The following is a 20,961-nucleotide window of genomic DNA, read 5'->3' on the forward strand; positions in this document are numbered from 1 at the left end:
TCTAAAGTACCTATTCAGCCATCTTATTTGTTTTGGTAATATAGCTAATAGTTCTAAATCACCATTTGTCAAACCCATTAGAGGTGAACTGTAGTCGAAACTGCAAAACTCTGTAACTTAAATGTAATTTCATTGTAACTAATAGAACCTAAGTAGAATTATGTAGTAGTGAAAATATTTTAATTCTAGCAAAAAGCAATCAACCACTTCCTAAAACAATGTTTTTTTTTTTCTCTTGGGTTTACTCTCCTCCTCTTTTATGATTTATTCTTACCACAGAACCATTAAGATGTTCTTTGTTTGGTTATACTTATAAAATGTAACCCTGACATCTCTATTTCTATTATAGTACTTACTATTATGCTATTTTTCTGCATCCAAAATAAGGGAGAATTTGAATCTATGACTGCATAAATTTAAAAACTACCTTCCACTGGTCACAGTTCTATGAATGGTTCAGTGAGGATCTGAAATCTAGGCAAGTAATATTTGTACACAGGCAGTGAAACTAGAGCAATTGCTGAGTTCAAAAGCTAATAGCTAAGCATTGTTTCACAGACTGCTCTCAGTTCCGAAACAGCAGATATGTATTATCCATACCACTTATTATTTATTTATTTATTTATTTATTTAGAGACCGAGTCTCGTTCTGTCACCCAGGCTGGAGTGCAGTGGCGCCATCTTGGGTCGCTGAAACCTCCGCCTCCGGGGTTCAAGCGATTCTCCTGCCTCAGCCTCCCGAGTAGCTGGGATTAGAGGCATGTGCCATCATGCCAGGCTAATTTTTGTATTTTTAGTAGAGACGTGGTTTCACCATGTTGATCAGGCTGGTCTCGAACCCCTGACCTCGTGATCCACCCGCCTCAGCCTCCCAAAATGCTGGGATTACAGGCCTGAGCCATGGCGCCAGGCCTAATTTTTGCTTAAAAAAAAAAAAAAAAAATCACATTTGTATTCAAGGTGAGAAAGCTTCAGAATTATTAAGGACAAGGATTCTGACAGAAAGTTAAGTTCAGACCTGGTTACAAATTCAGACACCTTGATAAAGTAGGAGATAGTTTCCAGTATCTGAACAATAAATAGCTTTAAATGCAGGGCTTTTTGAGTAGAGGAGTGATCACTTGAATCTGGAGAGAGAGCGAGAAATGGGGAGGGATTGCTAACGGGCATTGGGGTTCCTTTTGGAGTGGTGAAACTTCTTGGAATCAGAGGTGACAGCTGCACACGACTGTGAATGTACTAAGTGACAGTGGATTGTACACTTTTTAAAAAATTGTTAATTTTATATGTGAATTTAACCTCAATAATTACTTTTTTTAAAAAAGAAAAAAAATAGAGGCTTTTGTGGCAGGGATGGACTTTGCTTGGTGAAGGCCCCTACTGTACGGTGTCCAGACATCCACAGCGAGGTCAGTGAGGAGCACTCCCACCTCACACAAAGCCATATGAAAACTTAACAGATTTCCCTCAGCTAAATCCCTGTTTTCAATAACCGCCAATTAGCCAACATTTAACAACATACTGAACTCATTTCTGTATGGGAAAACAGCGAAATATTCATGAAAACATTTAGAAAGCAGCATCACCGACCACCTAGAAATCCCCTGCGCGCAATAGAGAACACCAGGGTGGAAATGGTAGAAGCCATTTTTGGTTAAGGTTTTTGTCCTGGGTGGAGGGTATTCGTGAGGATTCAGTCAGCCTCAAACATTACATTTAAACATAGGTGCCTAGCTACGATGATACATTTGCCAGTAGGGCAGCGTTGCACGGTGTAAGGCAAAAACCCCTCTAAGCCTCCTCCTGTGGCGACAAAGCTCTCGGCCAACGCTCACCGCCATACCCATCCGCGGGAACGCTCCCTCCACCAGCCGAAGGCGGGGCCTCTGAGGGCACTCCCGCCACACAGCGCGAATTGAGCCTCGGGGCTTCCTGGGAATTGTAGTTTTAGTCACGGGCACATCTTTTTTATTCGGGCCAGTATGCAATGAATCAGAAAACTACAACTCCCAAAGTGCCCCGGGGCGGCGAGGGGCCGCAACGGTGACGACTGTGGCAGAGAAGGCCCGGAGGGGCTCTGCGTTCTGGAGTGGCGCTGCTTGGGCCCGTGGCGGATTGCAAGCTGCTGGTTTTGCGGCTGGGGAGAGCGGCGAGAGGGTTCGGCATTTTTCGTCGGGATCCCCGCAAGGATGAGTGCTGCCAGAGAGTCTCACCCGCATGGGGTGAAGCGTTCAGCCTCCCCAGACGACGATGTAAATAATAATGGCGGAGTGGCTGAGGGTTGAGGCCTACTAAAGGCTGGAGTAGGCCGGGAAGGGTGGTTGGAGGAGGACGCGCCTGAGGTGGCCTGCAGCGGGAGAGCCCAGGGAAGAAACCAGAAGAATGAGTGGGAAATGTCTCCCTTAATCTTTATGAGGTTCAGAAGGTTTGAAGAGGCCCACACGCTGAGAGCCGGAGACCTGCGTAGGAAGGGGGATTGAGGAAGGAAATTCTGAGAGGGTCGAGGAGTGAAAGAGCTTAGTCAAGGGATTTCGTACGTGCGTTTTGGGGGGCCGATGAGAGTGCTTTCTCGGGCCTTTGTACTCAGGATAGAGACGGCAAGACTCTCCCTGTTTTGGGTTCTAAATGTTCCCGTGACAATGTCGAAATGTTCGTGCACATTTGTACAGATTTTTCCTGCCTGGATGATTTTTACAATGTGCTCTTGAGAGTTAACTTTAGCTGCACTAGTAAGGGTAAACCGAGAACAGTATTGAGCCGAAAATTGTGCCACGGGTGTAATTTGGTACTGGCTCTGGTGGTGAGGTCTAAGACGTTGAGACCTAGAAGCCCATTTTGATGTCGGATATTAATACCTCGTTCTTCTTACCTCGTCTCCCCATCAAATGCCGTTCCCTTCCCCAGCCCTCACCTCATAAGTTTTAATAGCAAACGGTTTATCCCTTGAAGTAACCCGTTAAATATTTACTGCAGTGCCGGGTGTTGGGAATTCGGAGAGAAATATGATGCTTATTTTAGGCCTTTTTGTATATTTGTCCTAGCTCCTAGCGCAGTGTCATGGAAACGGTAGGTAACCAGTAAACGTAAAACTAGGTCCTTCATACAATGGATAAGTGTCTTGGCAACGTTGATGGGGAAAATTGTTGGAGAGGGCGCGGAGAGGTCATCTTTAAGGAAGATGAAGGGATATCTAGGTTTTTTTCGGTTTTGTTTAAAGTACTGTCAATTTCTGAATACACAGAGCTTTAAATTTTTCGATAGTGCATTTCAATGCTCTTCATAAAATTTTAAAAGCCCACTGAATACTACTTTGTAGCAAATGAGATAATGTTAAAACCTACCCCTCTGATGGGAGGTGGGGCGAGGACCGGAATATTAAGGGTCTTTAAAGGAATCGACTTCAGCTCTGCAGAAAGATTAGCAATCAGTAAAGATTTGGGGATGAATGAGCACCTAGAGAAGTTTATTCTTGCTCTCTGTTATTTCTGCTACTGGCTTTTAGATCTTGTTAATATGGTAATTCAGGTTTTGTCAGGAATTGATCCACACTTTTGAGTAACCTGGCTGCCACTTAAAAAGCTGTTACATTGTTTTCCTCCTGATCTTTAAATGTGACTTGATTGCTAGGATGTCAGACACCTGTTTGGAAATATCTTTTAGCGTGACAGAAAACTCCAGGTGATATGAAATTTAACAAAGTTAAAGGGATTAAGTCATTAAGTTTACAGCTTCGGAAGAGATCGGTTTAAACTAGACTGCCTTTAAGACCTTTCCCAATCATATAAGCGTATCTTTAAGTACCTGGGTTTTGTTTTTGTTTTGAGACAGGTGAGACAGGGTCTCTGTCGCCCAGGCTGGAGTGCAGTGGCACGATCAGTGCTCCCTGCAGCCTCCACCTCCCTGGCTCAGGTGATCCTCCTGCTTCAACCCCCTCTTCCCCCACCACCACTACAGTAGCTCGGACTACAGGTGTGCACCATTACACCCGACTAATTTTTTGTATTTTTAGTAGAGACCAGATTTTGCCACATTGCCCAGGCTGGTCTCCAACTACTAGACCCAAGCGATCTGCCCACCTCAGCCTCCCAAAGTGCTGGAATTACAGGTGTGAGCCACCTCGCCCAGCCAGTACTTAAAAAAAAAAAATTTTTAACCTTAAGTAATGCATTCATTAAAATACCTCCAAGCTGTTGCAGAAAAAAAAAACTAGCAGGCCGGGCGCGGTGGCTCACTCCTGTAATCCCAACACTTTGGGAGGCCAAGGCAGGCGGATCACGAGGTCAGGAGATCCAAAGCATCCTGGCTAACACAGTGAAACCCCGCCTCTACTAAAAAAATACAAAAAAATTAGCCGGGCGTGGTAGCGGGCGCCTGTAGTCCCGGCTACTAGGGGGGCTGAGGCAGGAGAATGGCGTGAACCCGGGAGGCGGAGCTTGCAGTGAGCCAAAATGGCGCCACTGCACTCCAGCCTGGGCGACAGAGCGAGACTCTGTTTAAAAAAAAAAAAAAAAAAAAAAAATCTAGCTATAATATATAGTTGGGAAACAGTTTCTAATGAGCATCCACGGTATATGAGAGATCATTGAAGTTTTCTTATGCCCATTGACCTCACATCTAATTGAGGTAACAAAACATTTTTTTAATATTAAAAGTAGATACTAAATCACAATACAACTCTAGAAAAACGCTAACAATGTAGGAGTAAATTCTAAGAGTCACCAGGGTATGTATTGAGGAGGTAAATTGATTGCAGTTCTGTAGTAAAGGGTATTAAGGATGAAAACAACTTAAAAGTAGTTTCATTGGCTTGGAGTGGAGAAATGAAAGCTATCTTATAGGAAGTGGGAAGAGTGGGGAGGTAAATTTTAGTAACTGCTAAGGAACTCTCTTAAAATGTATAGTGCACCCACGTGCTTTTCAGAATGCAGCATTTGGGCAAGTACTCACTGTTGTACTTTAAGGCAGGGCTCTCCAACCCCTGGGCCACAGAACCAGGCTGCACAGCAGGACGTGAGCTGTGGGCCAGCCAGCAAAGCTTCATCTGTATTTACAGCCACTCCCCTTGGCTTGCATTACCACCTGAGCTCTGCCTCCTGTTGGCATTTGATTCTTATAGGAGCGTGAACCCTGGTGTGAACTGCACATGCGAGTGATCTAGGTTGCACACTCCTTATAAGAATCTAATGCCAGATGATCTGTCACTGTCTCCCATTACCCCCAGATGGGACTGTCTAGTTTTAGGAAAACAAGCTCAAAGCTTCCATTGAGTCTACATTATGGTGAGTTGTATAATTATTTCATTATACATTACAGTGTAGTAATAATAGAAATAAAGTGCCCAATAAATGTAATGCACTTGAATCATCCTGAAACCATCACATCCTCCCTCTCAGTGGAAAAACTGTCTTCCACGAAACTGGTCCCTGATGCCAGTCTGGTCCTGGAGTGCTGCTTTAAGGTCTTTGAAAAGAAGAACTGGCAGGACTTAATGTTATTTCCTTAAAACATTGGGATTAGAAGTTGTAGATGACAGTTATTTATATAAACACTGAAAATGTTTTTTAATAGAAGCAGAATCAAGAAAGTTGGTTTTTACACAATTTTTTAACTTCTATACATTTTTATAACTAGTTCATAGACCACTTTCATCTGTCTCATTTGATCATGGACAGTATGATGTGGAAAAAACACAGGATGGTCAGAGGATCAAAGGAAGTCACTTAGCCTCTCTGTGCCTCAGTGTCTTAAGACAGTCTTTTAAAAAGGCATCTCTTTATAGATAAGGAGTTAAAATTAAGTTAAATGTCAGATCCTGGCTTACAGAGCAAGTGATTTAGTGATTGTCAGAACTGAAGCTTCACCATTACTTTAACTATATTGAGCCAGAAATAGTTAAGAACTAAATGGCCCATAAAAATATATGAGGGGGGTCACATGGAAAAAAGTAGAGATTTGGAACTTAGGGAACCAAAATTATGAGAGCATATAAGCCCTTCCACTAATGAGAATTTAGAAGTGCAAATGGGTCCAGGTTGGTACAAATGCTTTAACTCTCATATGCCCAGGGGAAATAGTGTTTTTTTAAATATTCTTTTAGTCTTTTACAAATAATTTTTAGAAATAATAATGGGAGATAGTGCAAAACAACTTTATTAGGAATTTTAATGTGAATTTAACAATAGCAAACCGAAATTTATATTCTTTGTTTTCCTGATTTTGATGTAAATATAGTCATCCTTCATTATGCTAAATGTGGGGAATTGGTTCCAGCACCCACCCAACTCTTTGGCAAATCTTGCATACTCAAGTTCTGCAGCCAACCCTGTGGAACCTGAGAATAGGAAAAATCAGCCTTCCATATACTTGGGATGGATCTGCATTTGGTTGAAAAAAATCCACTTATAAGGGACCCTTGAAGTTCAAACCTGTCTCGCATTTGCACCATCAAAATACAATACTTGAGGAATTTTTGAAACCTATTGCTTACAATTTTGTGTTGAAGAAGGATTTGTCATCCTTGCTCCATAATTGCAAAACATTTTTATTTTTAGATTATAAACTTAATTAGAATGATAAATTCAGTGAATATTTTTATTTCATTTTCCTTTCAGTCACCTTGTGTACACATCTGCCTTCACCCTTTGTCCATTTGCATCCAAATCAAGTAAACTTTGATGCATAAACATTGTAAAAGATGAGATAAAACAGTCACACCTCCTTTTAGAAAATGGGATGATCCTGGCTCTTACTGTGAAATATTGCAAGATGAAGTCCTTCCTGCTGATGACTCTCCCAGTGAGAGTACATTTCTTGTTTGTCTTTTTTTTCTTTTTCTTGTCAATTCTTGGGTGGGAGAAAAGCCTTCTAATATTTCCTCATCCAAAAACTCATAGTCTGAGATTTTTGCAGTTAATTTTATCATCATGATTAGTCTAGAATACGACTGCCTTTCATTTTGCATTCACCTTCTTCGTCTAATAATGGTTAATGCCTTCTGTCAGTTTTTTCTCTTTGCCATTATGAATGGAAAATGAAAAATTGTGAATTCCCATCTGTGTTCAGTGAAAGCTAAAAGTAGACAACAGGTATGATGTCTTGAAAGATGATGATGAAATACTTTGGACAATACAGTGAGAAAACTAATATCTTAAAAACTATTTAGTTATTTTTAGCATAGTTGAGAATAATGAATTATAAATAATGAACTATTAAAAAATAACAGTTTTTACATTTGTTTCAAAATGTAGGGAAAAAATACGCTCACTAGGATTCCATCATATTTCTTAGATTTATAAGAGTTCAGTGGGCTCATTTGATAATTGCAAGATAGCATGAGTTTTAGTCTGTTCTTTTAAAAAATAAGTTTTCTCTTTGTTCTTTGGAAGACTTTTAAGAAAGAATAAAAGTAATGACATCTCAATCCTAACAAGTAACTAGAACTGCTAAAAAAAAGGCAACTGAAAAGTTAAAATTTTCTCTCTTAAAAGTTAGCTCACTGATAAAGGCAGAATTTTTAACTTCACCTAACAACTGTGGCTGCCATCTAAGTTCAGAGTACTAGGTGCTCTAGGACCCTGCGAGGCAGTGGGTCTCAAAGTGTGGTCCCCAGATAAATAGCATCAGCAATCATTTAAGAATTTGTTGAAATTCAAATCGTAGAGCTCCACTCCAGACCCGCTGAATCTCTGGGGCTGTAGCCCTGCGGTCTGTTTTAACAAGCCCTCTAGGTGACGCTGATAGAGGCAAACTTTTGAGACTCAGCTCTGGCTGTAGAAGAACTAAAGGATTCTGTTGTGAGGTAATAGAAAAGGAGTAAATTTGAATGTGATGAATATGCTTAACTTCCTAAGCAAGAAAAATTAACGCTGTTTTTAGTTACAAATGACAGGGGAAAAAAGCTTGAGAGTTACAGGTAGACTTTAGATTTCGTAATACTTATTTTTATGCAAAAAAATTTAATCAACCAATTTTTTTTCTAGCTGGGATCTAGCAATTGGGAGGCAGCAGACTTGGGTAATGAAGAGAGAAAACAAAAGTTCTTGAGACTTATGGGTGCAGGAAAGGTAAGCATCAGATGGTGTGCATTTTTACCTTTTCTGTGAAAATATTGCCATTTTTGTGTATGCTAAGTAAGAAGGACTGAATATACTTGGATTCCATTTTCCTGTTCTGTGTGATTTCTTTTGGCTTTGGGAAATACATGTGGCCTAACCAAGCACATAAAATTTATATTATTTTTGAGCCACTTCTAGGATTCTCTGTCCGTATAGTTTGAAGACTGTACAGAGAAAAATTTGGTTCAAGGAGGCTGTATAGGAGAAAAGAGATGTCAAAGTTTATGATTTGCCATATGTTGGCCCAGTGGTTTGATAGAAGATATTTCTTCTGGGTAGGTTATCTTGTGGGAACCTCTGGCCAAAGTGAAAAGGCTGTCATATTTTATAGCTCCCTCCAGCCCTTGAAGTAGTAACCAGAGGAATATCCTTTATCAAAAACCTAATTTTAAGACTACACTTTCAGAGATTATTTCTATAGTTTGTTACTAGATAGAGAAGTTTCTCTGAATGTGTAGAACACCAGGGGGAAAGAAAACCTTAATTTTAAAAATGTTCAAGATACTTTGAAATGCCTGTCAGTTTGGTTAACGTTAATAGAAGGTACAGTTGACCCTTGAGCAATGTGGGGGTTAGGGGTGCTGGTTCTGCAGGCAGTCAGAAGTTTGCATATAACTTTCGACTCCCCAACAACTTTACTAATAGCCTACTGTTGACTGGAAGTCTTACTGATAACGTAATTATCAGTTAACACATATTTTGGGTGTTACATGTATTATATCCTGTATTCTTACAATAAAGAAAAGGAAATGTTATCAAGAAAATTATAAGGAAGAGAAAATAATTGACTCTTCATTAATTGGAAGTGGATCATCATAAAGGTCTTCATCCTCATAGTCTTCATGTTGAGTGGGCTGAAAAGGAGGGGTTGTCTTACTGTCTGGGAGTGGCAGAGGCAGAAGTAAATTCAAGTATAAGTGGATCCACACAGTTTAATCCTATGTTCAGGGTCAACTATATAAAACAAGGGCCAGGAAAATATCTATTGTAAAAACCTTTCTTTATCCTAGCAGTTTATACAGGGATCTCTAGATACTTATTTTTTGTAAGCAAGTAAATTTATTTTCCTAACATTGTCCTAACAGACTTCCTACAAACTAAATTGAAAAGAAATAGGAAAGCTTTTTTTCTCTTTTTTTAAGCACATTAAAATGAAATTCTGCTCTTTGTTTTGTTATGCACATGGGAATACATTCATTCATTTTCCCAACAATTACAGACTACCTACTACTGTGCTGGATCCTGGGTGGTCATATAGATCAATAATACATGTTTGAAGCTATTATGTAATGGAGGAAACCAGATAATAGCAATACAGAATTGTAATTGCTGTGAGAAAGCCATGCACATAGTGCTGTGGAATCACAGAGGGCAGCTAACTCTGGTTTAGCAGTGCAAGAAAGCTTCCCCAAAACAGAATCGATCTGAATCTCAAAGGATGAGAAGGAGTTAGCCAGACTACAACAGTGGGTTTGGGGATAGGAAGAGGTCATGTAAAACACTGAGACCTATTTAAATAAAGCATTTGTATAATATCTCATTAATCGAGATTTCCCAATTTGTAATTTGTCATAGAAAATAGTCTGCAATTTCTCTTGTTTCATGCAAATATATTAAGTCCTCACTTAACATCCCTTGTGGTTCTTGGAAACTAACTTTTGGCAAACTGACAATAAAGTTGTTTCACTGTAACACTGATAAGGAGGAAAATTGTTTTCATTATAGGTTGTTTCAACTAAAATCAGTTAAAATCGAAGTTTCCAAGAACCTATCATTGAAAATTAAGTGAGGACTTAAAAGATTTGTTAAGGGTATGTAAGGTAAGTGTTAGTTTAGGGGCCATATTCAACTTAGTAGAATGAAACTTATTCAAGTACTTAGGAAGAACATCCTAATATAAAATATATGGAAGTTGACTAACTAGTAAATAGGTTGTTCAGCATAGATTAAATTCTCTTTTTTTTGTTGTTGTTGTTTTGAGACAGTCTCACTGCAACCTCTGCCTCCCAGGTTCAAGCAGTTCTCTGCCTCAGCCTCCCGAGTAGCTGGGATTACAGGCACCTGCCACCATGACTGGCTAATTTTTGTATTTTTAGTAGAGACAGGGCTTCACCATTTGAACTCCTGACCTCGTGATCCACCCTCCTTTGCCTCCCAAAGTGCTGGGATTACAGGCATGAGCCACTGCGCCTGGCCCATAGATTAAATTCTTTGTGAGGCCAAGATTGTAGCTTTGGTCTTCATATGGGGTGTTTAGAGGTATTCCATTTTGTGGCCACAAAGTATATTTGTAATCCTAGCCAGCTATCATGAATATTTTATTGGTCACAGGAAGAACCAGCTAAGAACATAGGAATAGATCAGTGCAGTACTATCATCATCCTGGAATAACTTGATGCTGTTATATTAAAATCTTGTTAATGGCTGTCAGTTTTGCAACCTAAACAAGTAACACACTGAATTATTGATTTGCTTATGTGTTAATGGCACATAAAGCAATGAGCATTAACGCTTGAAGTTTTTCAGTAGTATCATTTTTGTGTATGGAGACTATCTGCCATTTTTTCACAATAGGAAGGTTACTGTATCTTCACAGATGATAGGTTAAGATTGCTTTCCAAAGTCACATTTATTCTCACCTTCACATGGTGTTTTAATGAGCACTCATGAAACTAAATATGAACCATAAAGAGTGGATTGGACTGATTAAATTGAGAGTAATTATGCAGTTTAATCAGTTGGTAATATTGAATCAGATGTATTTTTATGTTTAGAGTACATGATTGTTTTAAATTGTTCTTTTTGACAAGTTGAGATTAGTAGTTTATTGTCAAATAGTAAAGAGATAGCTAATGATTGTGATATACTGTAATAAGATCTATCACTTTATATGATACATTATAAGTTTTAATTATTTCATTTTTGTCTGGCTAAATCTCATTTGCTTTCTCTCCATGAGATATACTTGAGGCAGCAGAAAGAGCACGTGGGAAGTTAAAGCAACTCATTTAACTGGCCTTTAGGAAAGAAAATGTTTAGATTGACTCAATTTTCTAGTTATCTATTCATCTTATTTAAAATTCCAACCTGCTCTACTCCTTACTCAGGTCTGTTTTGTTTTAATCACACTTACTACCTTCTAACGTAGTATAAATAGTGATTACGTTTGCCTGTCTCCCTTCCCCATTCCTACCCTTGCTAGAATGTAAGGTCCTTAAAGGCAGAGATTCTAATTTAATCTTTTGTCTTCACTGTGTCCCAGAAGCCTAGAATAGTTTTCAGCACATAGTAGATACCCAATAAGGTTAAATTAGTGGTCTCAAATGCTAATACATTTTCAACCTTCTTATAGAAAGAACATACTGGTCGTCTTGTTATAGGAGATCACAAATCAACATCTCACTTCCGAACCGGTAAGAAAGTAAAGTGTAATTAAAATGGAAGTGCTAAATTCAGAATATGAAGTATGTGTTCATGTTTCAGGATATTCTACTTTGGCATGTAATTGTGTAAATTATTAAAATATTAGAATTAGAGCTGGGTGCAGTGGCTTAATGCCTGTAATCCCGGTTATTTGGGAGGTTAAAGTGGGAGGATCACTTAAGCCCAGGAGTTTGAGGCTGCAATGAAGCTATGATTGCACCACTGCATTCCAGCCTGGGCTACAGAGCAAGACCTCATCTCTTAAATTTAAAAAAAAAAGGAGAGAAAAAAATGCTGGGCACCTTGGCTTATGCTTGTAATCCCAGCATTTTGGGAGGCTGAGGTGGGCCGATCACTTGAGGCAAATCACCAGCCTGGTCAACATGGCAAAACCGTGTCTCTACTTAAAAAAAAAAAAAAAAAAATTAGCCAGGTGTGGTGGCTCACACCTGTAATCCCAGCTGCTTGGGAGGCTGAGGCACGATAATTGCCTGAACCAGAGAGGGGGAGGTTGCAGTGAGCCAAGACAGCACCATTGCACTCCAGCCTGAGTGACAGAGTGCAACTCTGTCTCCAAAAAAAAAAATTAGAAATGTATAATAGGTAAACATGTTACATATATAAAGTATCAATTATCATGTACTTTGATTTTTAAACGATGAGAGAGTATATGTCATTATGATATTCTAACCAAGAAACTAACCTTTTTCTGTCTCCATTTTTACTGATTCAGAACATATATTTTAATTGTAGTGAGGTTTTATGCCTCAACTTGTTAACTCTGGTGTGTACTGAATTTTTGTTCTTTGTATATTAGCATATAATGTCATAGTTGGCATTTGGTTTTGTGTATTCACTAAATTTTGTCTTAAAAATCTTTGAAGAATATAAACTAGTTGCAGGGCCTAAAGAAATAAGCTTTTAAAATAATTTTAGGGAAAAACATTTTTAAATAAAAACTGAAAATGAATTTGGGTATTTGGTGTGCTGAAAAGTGAAATTTTTGCCTATTTAAAACTGACCCTAATCTTGGACATTAGTAATAAAAGGCACATATTAATAAAAGACACATTGACCTAGATTATGTTTAACAAAACTTTAAGTTGTTTAAATTATGCTAACACAGCATATGTAGCACATTTTAGAAATTCATAGATCTTTTATTTTTCTAGTGTTAAACAATTACTTCAAATTGATTTGTATTGCTACATAAGGCAAAAAACAATTCCTGAACTTTGCAGAATGGAAAAATATTTCAACTGCCACATTTACTCTTTTAAAACTGAGAGCTTTAAAGCAGGAGCTCCCAATCCCCGGTACCCATCCCTGGCCTGTTGGAAACTGGACCACATAGCAGGAGGTGAGTGGCACGCAAGCCAGAGAAGCTTTATCAGTATTTACAGCTGCTCCCAATGGCTTGTATGGCCACCTGAGCTCCGCATCCTATCAGATCATTGGCAGCATTAAATTCTCATAGGAGCATGAACCCTATTGTCAATTGTGCAAGCCAGGGATCTAGGTTGTGCCTCCTTATGAGAATCTAATGCCTGATGATCTGAATTGGAGCTGAGGTGGTAATGGGGAGTGGCTGCAAAAACAGATTAACATTAGCAGAGAGGCTTGACTGCACAGAGACCGTAATCAATCAACTGCTTGCAGACTCATATCAAAACCCTCTCAGTGAGTGGCAAGTAACAAGCTGCATCTAGTGGCAGGTTTTAAGTCAGAATCTGACATTTATTTAATCTGCATGTGGCCTGCCCATTACTTATTTACCACTTCCATCCATGTCTCTTTCCTGCACTGTGCATTTGTTTCAGTCACAGTTTTGGTAAGCCCACAAGCTAACCCTAGCCAAAATGAGTAAAAAAACAAACGTCCTTGGAGAGCTTCTTTGAAAAGGGGGAAAGACCCAATGATGAGAGAGCAGAAGACTCTAATACTGCCAACAAAGAGAAAGTGGCATTTAAAAGAAAATATCGAGTCCTAGTTAAATTGTAGGTTCATTGCAATAGGTGATTCACATTCTCCAAACCTGCTTTGTCTAATATGTGATGACCAGCTATCCAGAAAAGCCATGAAACCTTTAAAAGTGCTTCACCACATGGAGACCAAACACCCTGCATTAAAAGACAAGCCTTTGGAGTTTTTCAAAAGAAAAAATCGTGAACGCAAAGAACAGAAGTAATTATTGAAGGCCACCACTTCATCAAATGTGTCTGCAGTGAGAGCATCATTCTCAGTGGCTAATCACATTGCTAAAGCTAAGAAGGCCTTTACTACTGGTGAAGAGTTGATCCTGCCTGCTGCTAAGGACATCTGTTGTGAACTCTTAGGAGAGCCTGCAGTTCAAAAGGTGGCACAATGTTCCTCTTCTGGCTAGCACCATAACTAGATGAATTAATAGAGGATATGAGGCACAGTTGTTAGAATTAATGAGTCACTGTGGTACGCAATCCAGGTTAATGAGTCTACCAGTGTTGACAGCAAGGCAACAATGCTTGTTTTTGTGTGATACATTTTTCAGGAGGATGTGCATGAGGATATATTATGTGCACTTTTGCTTTCAACCAACACCGCAGCTGCAGAACTATTCAAGTCTTTAAATACATATCAGGAAAACTGAATTGGTCATTTTGTATCGATATATGCAGGGATGGAGCAGCTGCCATGACTGAACGGCTTTCTGGTTTCACTACTCAGGTCAAAGAGCTTGCTTCTGAATGTGAGTCTGTGTACTGTGTCATCTGTAGAGATGCTGGCTAGTTGAAAAATGCCACCTGAACTTACCATTTTGTAGGATGTGCTTAAAATTTTCAACCACATTAAAGTACATGCCCTTAATTCACATCTGTTCATGTAGCTCTGTGAGAAGATAGACACAGAGCACACGTCTTCTCTTATACACAGAAGAGAGATGGCTTCCTAAAGGTAGATCACTGGCCACTGTTTTTCAGTTACAGTAGCTGCTCCAGAGATTTCATTTTAGAAAAAGTCACCACTGGCAGCACATTTCATTGACACAGAATTGGGTCACAAAACTTGCTTACTTGGCCAGGCATGGTGGGTCACGCCTGTAATTACAACACTTTTGGGAGGCCAAGGCAGGCAGATCACTCGAGGCCAGGAGTTTGAGACCAGTCTGGCCAAAGGGGAGAAACCTCGTCTTTACTAAAAAATACAAAAATTAGCTAGGCATGGTGGCACATGCCTATAATCCCGGCTACTCGGGAGGCTGAGGCATGAGAATCACTTGAGCCTGGAAGGCAGAGGTTGCAATGAGCCGAGATCATGCCACTGCACTCCAGCCTGGGCAAGAGAGCGAGACGCTGTCTCGGAAAAAAAAAAAAACTTGCTTACTTGTGTGACATATTCAATCTGTCACCTCAGGGGAGAACAAAACTGTGTTCAAGTTGGCAGACAGAGTGGCTGCATTCAAAGCCAGACTGGTATTATGGGGGCCACAAGTGAACATTGGGATTTTTTGACATGTTTCAAACATTAGCAGAGATTTTAAAAGAGACTGAGCCAGGACCTTTTTTCTCCCAGCTGGCACATGATCACCTATCTCAGCCTTCAAAGAGTTTGAGTATTGTTTTCCAGCCACGAAAGAGCCCCGAACTGGGAAGGAATGGATTCACAACCCATTTATGAATAAGCCAGGTGAATCGACTTTGTTCATGCTAGAAGAGGATCAGCTGCTTAAGATCACAAATGACGTTGCCCTTAAAAGTATGTTTGAGACAACTTCACATCTCCATACATTCTGGATTAAAGACAAAGTGGAATATCCTGAGATTGCCACGAAAGCACTGGAAAGCCTGCTTCCATTTCCAACCTCCTGTCTTTGTGAAACAGGGTTTTCTGTAGTGACAGCAGCCAAACAAGATTACAGAGTAGACTGGACATAAGCAACACACTTAGGGTGTCACTGTCTCCCATCACCCCTAGATGGGACCGTCTAGTTGCAGGGAAAACAAGCTCAGGGCTCCCACTGCTTCTACATTATGGTGAGTTGTACAATTATTTCATTATATATTACGATGTGATAATAATAAAGTAAACAATAAATGTAATACACTTGAATCATCTCAAAACCACCACCACCCCCCTCCATGGAAAAATTGTTTTCCACAAAACTGGTGCCTGGTGCCAAAAAGGTTGGAAACTGCTGCTTTAAACTTTTAAGTTGCTCTGATAAACTTGATAAGCAAAGAAAGGCATAAAGAAGAGTCAGTACATGACCATTTTATTTAGCCATTTGCTGAACAGAAGTGCCTAGCTTTTTTCACTGTTTTTGTTCTAAGATAGATAATTCTGTTTGTTAGGGAGTTTTTATTAGGTGACTAGAAAAAAAACTTTCAGGATAACATCTACTTATTATAAGTAAGCTAAAACATTTAATACCCAAAGTGCTTAGTAATAAATATTGATGCTATCTCAACATCAGGCATTTTATTTTCTATTAGGTAACCACCTATGGCATAAATTCTCAAAATTCATAGTAAAATTAGTCACAATTAGATAAATCAGCCCTGAGTATAATAGCATCTGTATTATGGGTTTTTGTGTAAATTATTAATTTGACTGAAACATAACTAAAGTATCCTGGACATGCAGGGGAAGAAGACAAGAAAATTAATGAAGAACTGGAGTCTCAATATCAGCAAAGTATGGACAGTAAATTATCAGGAAGATATCGGCGACACTGTGGACTTGGCTTCAGTGAGGTAGTAATTAACTTATTTTCATTGGGAAGATAATTAGTTTTCAATTTGGTACCATTTATTGCTGTTAGATTACCCTAGCAATCAAGAATCCCATGTAGAAAGCTTTCTGTATGTAGTTATCTTAAAAACAATTTTGTATATGCCCTACTGGTCTTGTAGATAATCAGGAGAGATGTTTCTAAGGATTTTGTGTGGGGTTGTTTTTTCCTTTTTTTTTGAGATGCAGTCTCACTCTGTCACCAGGCTGGAGTGCAGTGGTGTGATGTCTTCCACCTCCCGGGTTCAAGTGATTCTTCTGCCTCAGCCTCCTGAGTAGCTGGGATTACAGGCGCCTGCCATCATGCCCAGCCAATTTTTGTAGAGATGGGGTTTCACCATGTAACCAGGCTGGCCTCAAACTCCTGACCTCAGGTGATCCCACCCACCTTGGGCTCCCAAAGTGCTGGTATTACAGGTGTGAGCCACCATACCCGGCCTTTTATTTTTCTTTTGGAGACAGTCTCTCTCTGTTGCCCCAGGCTGGGGTGCAGTGGCTCCATCTCAGCTCACTGCAACTTCCACCTCCCGGGTTCAAGCAATTCTGCCTCAGCCTCCCGAGTAGCTGGGATTACAGGTGCATGGCTCCACACCAGGCTAATTTTTTGTATTTCAGTAGAGATAGGGTTTCACCATGTTGCCCAGGCTGGCCTTGAACTACTGAGCTCAGGCAATCCACCCACCTCAGCCTCCCAAAGTGCTAGGATTACAGGCTTGAGCCACCATGTCCAGCCTCACCTGGCCTGTTTCTAAGGATTTGAAAGTGTGTTTTCTAAAAATGAAAATTCTGCTTAATCATTAGAGCACCTTTCTTTCCCCCTTTTTTGAGACACGTTCTCACTCTGTCACCCAGGCTGGAGTATAGTGGCACAGTCTCACTGCCACCTTAGCCTCCTGAGAACCTGGGATATAGGCCTGCACCACCATGCCTAGCTAATTTTTGTATTTTTTGTAGAGACGGAGTTTTGCTATGTTGCCCAGGCTGGTCTCAAAACTCCTGGGTTCAAGTGATCTTTCCGCCTCCCAAAGTGCTGGAACTACAGGTGTGAGCCACCATGTCCGGCCAGGGCACATTTTTAATAGGCGTGAACAACAACATGCTCACAAGTTAAGTAAAATATTTCATTTAAGTTTAAAACAATGGTTTAGGAGAGCTTTTTTATTTTTTTTTCAGTTGTTTCCTAAGTGATCTCTTTTTATATTATGAATTTATATGTGACTACTGTTTACTCCAAAGTAATACAATGTGCAAAACATTGATAACTGATTTCTACATAAAGGTCAGTGGTTAACATGCCTTATTAATTTAAAAAATTGTTTCTTTCAGGAAAATATAATACCATGGTTTTCAAACTAGGGGAGGGGAGATAGGTGTGTGGTCTTCAGAGCACCTCCCCTCTTGTTTTCTTTTGTCTTTTAAGAAATGGAGTCTTGCTCTGTCACACAGGCTGGAATGTAGTGGCATGATCATAGCTCACTACAGCCTTGAACTCCTAGGCTCAAGCAATCCTCCCACCTCAGCCTCCTGAGTAGCTAGAACTACAGGCACACACCACCATGCCTGGCTAATTTTTTTCTTTTTTCTTTTTTTTTAGTTTCTCTCTCTCTCTCTCTCCCTTTTTTTTTTTTTTTTTTTTTTTTTTTTTTAAGAGACAGGGTCTCACTATGTTGCCCAGGCTGGTCTCAAACTTTGGGCCTCAAGCAATCCCCCTGCCTCTCAGCCTCTTGAGTAGCTGGAATCCCAGCCACAGGTATGAGCCACTGGGCCCAGCCAGACAGAGCTCTTTCTTAAAATTCTACTCAAGTCTTAAAGCTGTTGTTCTAATGGCTACAAAGTAGAGTGTTTCTAAGACCGACAGAACTTACTGTCTTTCTCAGATTTTGTATGGGCTAATGTTTATTTTTAAAAGAGCCTGTTGATTGATGTTTTAGGTAGAAGACCATGATGGAGAAGGTGATGTGGCTGGAGATGATGATGATGACGATGATGATTCACCTGATCCTGAAAGTCCAGATGATTCTGAAAGCGATTCAGAGTCAGAGAAAGAAGAATCTGCTGAAGAACTCCAAGCTGCTGAGCACCCTGATGAAGTGGAGGATCCCAAAAACAAAAAAGATGCAAAAAGCAATTATAAAATGATGTTTGTTAAATCCAGTGGTTCATAACTCCCAAACGCTTAGTCTTTGTATTAAAAGTAAGCCTTATTGTTATAATGCACAGTGGAGGACTGCTTATAGAGCACAGACCTTTGTATTATAATTTTTAAAAAGGCCCTTTTAAATAATTACAAAGAGTGTTTGCTTTCAAATGCCATGGGTTACACTTTTATGGGCATGACTATAACCATTTTTGTAAAGAGTAAGAGTTGTATAAAATAAGAAATAAATACAGTACTCAACTTCCTTTCATATTAGCATCATCAACCCTCTAATTCACCTTATGAGGGAAATGCTTCTTTTTGTTTGTGATAGCTATTTTATCATTTCCTTCATATTTTTCTCTTATAAAAATGTATTTGATACTGTGATATGTTCACAAAAAGTATTCTTTAATTATTCTTTGTTATAGTAGAGCTGTTCATTATGGATATTTCTGCTGCCAGTCACAATCTAAATTAATTTTGACAAAAGATTGGGTACTTAGTTTCCTGTTACTGAGTTAGCTCTACTCTTTTGGACCAAAGCAACATGAGAGCAAGTACTTTTCACACTTGTTAAGATGGAGTTATAACTGTCATACATTTGGAATATTATGATCCAAAGTAGTCTTTTTATAATTTGGATTGTATCGTATGTTAGATTTTTGATAAAATTTGGCCAATTTTTACAGAAGAAATTCTCTGATCATTTAGTTCTATCTATTTAGAAATATGTAAAACTGGATTTTTTTTTTTTAAGTAATATGTGACCAAAGTTAATTTTGTCCCAAAGGTCTAAATAAAGAGCAGTTTCCCATATTTGGCTGTGATACCTTTATCCTCATTATCTACAAATGAGGAACAGGCTTACTGATAAGAAGCTGAAACAAGAAATTCTCTTCATTTTATCCCAGTGCTATTTTATTGATTAATTACTAAAAAGTATTACTTTCTAATTTTATTGCTGTTTCTGTTGGTGTGAGATTAGAATCATCTGACTGCTATTAGGTGGTTGATTTGTATAGCTGATTAACAGAAATTGCATTATGAGCTAGTAAATGGATCTTTGGATAATGGGGTCCAAATTCTTAATGTTTATAAGTAACAAGTTCAAAGGCTTTAGTCACACCTGTTTGTGAGCTGAGCTATTATACATCTACATACTTAAAGGATGTATTTGGAGTGTTGGATTTTTTTTTTTTTTTTTTGAGACGGAGTCTCATTCTGTCGCCCAGGCTGGAGTGCAGTGGCGCAATCTCAGCTAACTGCAACCTCTGCCTCCCAGGTTCAAGCGATGCTCCTGCCTCAGCCTCCCAAGTAGTTGGGACTACAGTCATGTGCCACTACTCCTGGCTAATTTTTTGTATTTTTAGTAGAGATGGGGTTTCATGGTGTTAGCCAGGATCGTCTCGATCTCCTGACCTCATGATCCACCCGCCTTGGCCTCCCAAAGTGCTGGGATTACAGGCATGAGCCACCACGCCCAGCCTTGGAGTGTTGGAATTTTTAAAAATTATTCTTATGTCACTTTGAAATGTAGAACGTGTTGCCATGTGCGGTGGCTCACACCTATAATCCCAGCACTTTGGGAGGCCGAGGTGGCTGGATCACCTGAAGTCAGGAGTTTGAGACCAGCCTGACCAACATGGAGAAACCCCATCTCTACTAAAAATACAGAATTAGCTGGGCGTGGTGGTGCATGCCTGTAATCCCAGCTACTCAGGAGGCTGAGGCAGGAGAATCACTGGAACCCAGGAAGCGGAGGCTGCAGTGAGCCAAGATCACCCCATTGCACTCCAGCCTGGGCAACAAGAGCAAAACTCCGTCTCAAAAAAAAAAAAAAAAATTTAGAATGTGTTAGAGAAATTTAACAAGTAGAACAGGTGATTTCTGGTTGATAGACTCTATCTTGCAGTATATTTATTTCATGTATCAGACCCCAAAGTTGTTGCCTTGTTATTTTTTTAATTTCTCACATTTTTGAAAAATAGATGCTACCCTCTATAGTAAAATATTGAATCACTTGATAGTAGACAATACATATGACATTTAACAAATACTTGGTTTGAAAAAGTTTGGCTTTATTCAACAATTTTAGTTTGCCCACTGATTTTCAAATGTCTGTGGGATTGCTTATAACTAAGTAGAAAGTGAAGATTGATTTTTACTTAAGAATGGGATAGAAATGAGTTTTATGGTTTTTAAAAGTATTTTCAGTTCATTATTTAAATGTTGGGTTGTTGATATGGTCTTGTTTCTGATAAGGAAATAGGAGCAACTTGTTTTAAAATAACTACACTAGAAGACTTTCTTCATCTCCGTATAGAGAAATCCAGATTTCAATTAATTCATGTATTGGGTGTTAACAAAATTCAGGGTTAGAGTAAATTTAGGTCTGTTGGTCCATGTGGCCTGGTTTCCTAGCACCCATTAAACATAATGCTATCTTTTAAGCCTGAACATGCGGGTTTTTTAAATCAAATTGGAAAAAAATTAGACAACTGATGTCATGCTGTCTTG

General features: G+C 39.3%; 1 protein-coding gene across 1 annotated transcript; it reads left to right on the forward strand.

The window, feature by feature from the left end:
• Positions 1-1,839: 1,839 nt before the first annotated feature.
• Positions 1,840-19,260, forward strand: C9H11orf58 (chromosome 9 C11orf58 homolog). The gene is made up of 5 exons (XM_031015783.3): positions 1,840-2,252; positions 7,980-8,063; positions 11,467-11,527; positions 16,158-16,267; positions 18,236-19,260. The coding sequence occupies exons 1-5, from the start codon at positions 2,190-2,192 to the stop codon at positions 18,467-18,469; spliced, it is 552 nt and encodes a 183-aa protein (XP_030871643.1). The 5' UTR covers positions 1,840-2,189; the 3' UTR covers positions 18,470-19,260.
• Positions 19,261-20,961: the final 1,701 nt, after the last annotated feature.

Source organism: Gorilla gorilla, chromosome 9 (assembly GCF_029281585.2).
Source record: "Gorilla gorilla gorilla isolate KB3781 chromosome 9, NHGRI_mGorGor1-v2.1_pri, whole genome shotgun sequence".
NCBI lineage: Eukaryota > Metazoa > Chordata > Mammalia > Primates > Hominidae > Gorilla > Gorilla gorilla.

What these genes read in the sequence shown, in the direction of transcription:
- C9H11orf58 (XM_031015783.3), top strand. Translation starts at nt 2,190, where the DNA reads ATGAGTGCTGCCAGAGAGTCTCACCCGCATGGGGTGAAGCGTTCAGCC. An exon ending in CAGCCTCCCCAGACGACGAT is followed by an intron (nt 2,253 to 7,979) that starts GTAAATAATAAT and finishes TTTTTTTTCTAG; the next exon opens with CTGGGATCTAGCAATTGGGA. An exon ending in GTGGACTTGGCTTCAGTGAG is followed by an intron (nt 16,268 to 18,235) that starts GTAGTAATTAAC and finishes TTGATGTTTTAG; the next exon opens with GTAGAAGACCATGATGGAGA.